General features: G+C 38.0%; 1 protein-coding gene across 1 annotated transcript; it reads left to right on the top strand.

Annotated features, from left to right (window-relative positions):
* On the top strand, window positions 259-1,448 carry LOC109239468. Its single transcript, XM_019406040.1, has 2 exons — window positions 259-1,212; window positions 1,302-1,448. Exons 1-2 carry the CDS (start codon window positions 259-261, stop codon window positions 1,446-1,448), a joined length of 1,101 nt encoding a protein of 366 aa, XP_019261585.1.

Genomic DNA, 2,927 nt, shown 5'->3' with positions numbered 1-2,927 from the left:
ACAACTCTTCTGTATTTACTTTGTTTTAGACATTCTGGAGTTAGAGCACTATGTATTATTCTTAGCTTGTGACTTCATGAGATTCCAGGTTTTGGGAAAAGTATTAGTATTCGAAAGTTGATATGGTGTATGCCGAGTGGAATTATTAAACACTGTTTTATTCACTATTTTTTTGGTTTTACTTGTTTTTCTTCCACAAATTGGTCTATTTTCCGCATTATTAGGCTTACCTAGTCGTAGAGACTAGGTGTCATCATGATGGTTCACAGAGGGCGAACCGGGGACGTGACAGCACCTAAACAACCTATAATACCCCAAGGTCCTTGTGTACCTACTGCTCCACCTATAAAACCAGGGCAAAGATATTTTGAGTTTAGAGATTGGTTTAACTGTAAGGATTACTGGAAGGGGAACCACGATTTGAAGAGTTTAATTGCAAGTTTCTTGACTCCTACACAACGGGATAAGCTTAATAATGGTACATTTCGATATATTATGGCTATGGAGAATTTCAAATGCAGCATGAAGTTGGTTCATTGTTTGTGTCATTCTCGAATATTCACCAATGATCGAGACTGCATTAGTTTCAAGATTTTTGGCCATAATGTTTCCTTCACCCTTGAAGACTTTCACATTATGTGCGGTTTGCGAATCACAACACATAATGTTGAAAAACCAATTAATCGAGAGAGCAATATTCTGAAGCGCTATTTTGGTAAGTCCAAGGGTGTGACCTTGAAGGATATTCGAGATTTTATGACTCGGAATGAAATTCCAAAGAATGCTGTGAATCACAGTCATGTATGCGAGAGTGATGATAATGCTGTGAAGCTTATGGAAATTCTTGTTATAGAGTCTATTTTGTTTGGGAAAAAGACTGAATCATCTGTGCTGGAGGAGTATGCAGCTATTGTTGAAGATGATAAGGTTTGTGCTGAATATCCTTGGGGTAATGTGTGTTATGAGAAGCTCATTTACTCACTGAAACATGCATTGGACAAGCAGAACAAATTTCATTCAAATGAGTATAAAGTTGGTGGATTTCCATATCCGTTATGTGCTTGGTTCTATGAGCGCTTCCCAGATATTCGGGAGAGGTATATAAGAGAGGATGAGTACCTTGATACCCCTCAGGTTCCCAGGATGTTACGTTATGTATGTGTGGGAGAGCCTAAATATAACGAAATTTTTGATATGTTCAGTAGTCATGATGTAAGTTTTTTTTTATTTTTGTCTTTGTGTTAATATGTTGAGGTATTAGGCTTTTTTCCCTCATAATATACTTTTTTTGTATTAAACAGAGATATCGCACCTTTAGGGTATTGGATATAATTCCTACAGAAGAGGAATTGAATTCAATGCCTTTAATTGGACAATTACCATGCATCCGGTTCGTTCAAAGGTACTTAATGCAGTTCCTTCAACTGGTGAATCACCATGTAGTCTGAGTCGATCAAAAGAAGCGAATTGAACTCCACTTATTGGCGAATCACCGCGTAGTCGGAGTCGATCAAAAGAAGCGAATCGAACTCCTGTTATTGGCGAATCATCTCGTACCCAGAGTCGTTCTAACCGTTCTACAACGGAGTTTGATGAGAATGAATTACTCGACACAATATGTTCTGTAAGTTTTGAGCTGAAGTTTTTTGGTTGTGTTTTTGTAAAACTACAGCCTGTTTTGAGCTGAAGTTTTGTTCTGTTTGGGATGAACTTCAGCATCATAATAGCTGAAGTTGTGTTCTGTATTTGCTGAACTTCAGCATTCTTTTATATCTGAATTTTTATTGTGTGTATCTATATTAGAGGGTAACGATGGAGGTTCAAAGGCATGCAGAAAAAGAAAGAAGCACGATCGTGAAAGAAGTTTTCGATAAGTTTCAACGGGATGAGTGCTCTGCTATTGTGGATGCGGTTTTTGAAAAAGTGAAGGTAAGCTAATTTATAGAGAAGTCTTTTTGTTTCTGCTAATGTTATTTAGATTAATCATTGTTAGTAATTTTTTTTCTAGGAATATTTTGATGAGAAGTTTGAAAAGTTGTTGAACATTTTCGACAAATCAAACGGAATGGATGATGGCAATTTTGATTTGAGGAACTGTCGACAATATAATAGGATGAACGACTTTTTTGAACATGATGTTGTTCATGATGCACCGCATAACGTTGCAGCTGAAAATGCTACACGTGTCGAAGCGGCTTTTGAAGGCGATCAACATGTTCAAGCACAAGCTGAAGAGGAACATTCCAGTGGTGATAGACTGATCAGAGATGGAAATGATGAACAGTTATCAACTGAGAATGTTGGAAGCAAGCAAGGTGCAGATGATCAAGTTGTTGTTACTGAAGAACATGCTACTCCTGATGCATCACATAAAGTCGCATATGAAAATGCTACACGTGAGGAAGCGGCTCTTGAAGGCGATGAACATGTTCAACAACAAGTTGGAGAGGAACATTCCAGTGTTGATAGACTGAGTAAAGATGGAAATGCTGAAGAGTTATCTACTGAGAAAGGTGCAGATGATCAAGTTGTTGATACTGGAAAACATGCACCTGTTGGTACTTTAGAACTGACATCGAGTAATGTGTGTAGCACTATTGGGAAAGACAATCGGTTTGCAGACACACTAGCGATTTGCAAGGAAATTCTAGGTGTGAGTACACAGGAAATTTTCACTACAGGTATAAATTTTTTCTATGTTATATATATGTCATTGATCCATCCCCGCTCTTTATGTATATGCAGAGGAAGTTGAGACAACTCAAAAACTCTCTGATGATGCTCAATTGAATGAAGATAGAGTTGAGAAAAACCTTCCAGAGAATACTCCAATGCTCCTCGACGTTGTTGCACAATTGAATGAAGCTGGAACTGCTGATATCGATAAAGGGATGCAGCCTGGGGAAACCACAGCGGAAGACAAACGT

The sequence above is a fragment of the Nicotiana attenuata genome, chromosome 1 (assembly GCF_001879085.1).
Source record: "Nicotiana attenuata strain UT chromosome 1, NIATTr2, whole genome shotgun sequence".
NCBI classification, from domain to species: Eukaryota; Viridiplantae; Streptophyta; class Magnoliopsida; order Solanales; family Solanaceae; genus Nicotiana; species Nicotiana attenuata.
Note: the sequence above shows the minus strand (reverse complement) of the source record. Positions and strands in the feature narration are given on the sequence as shown.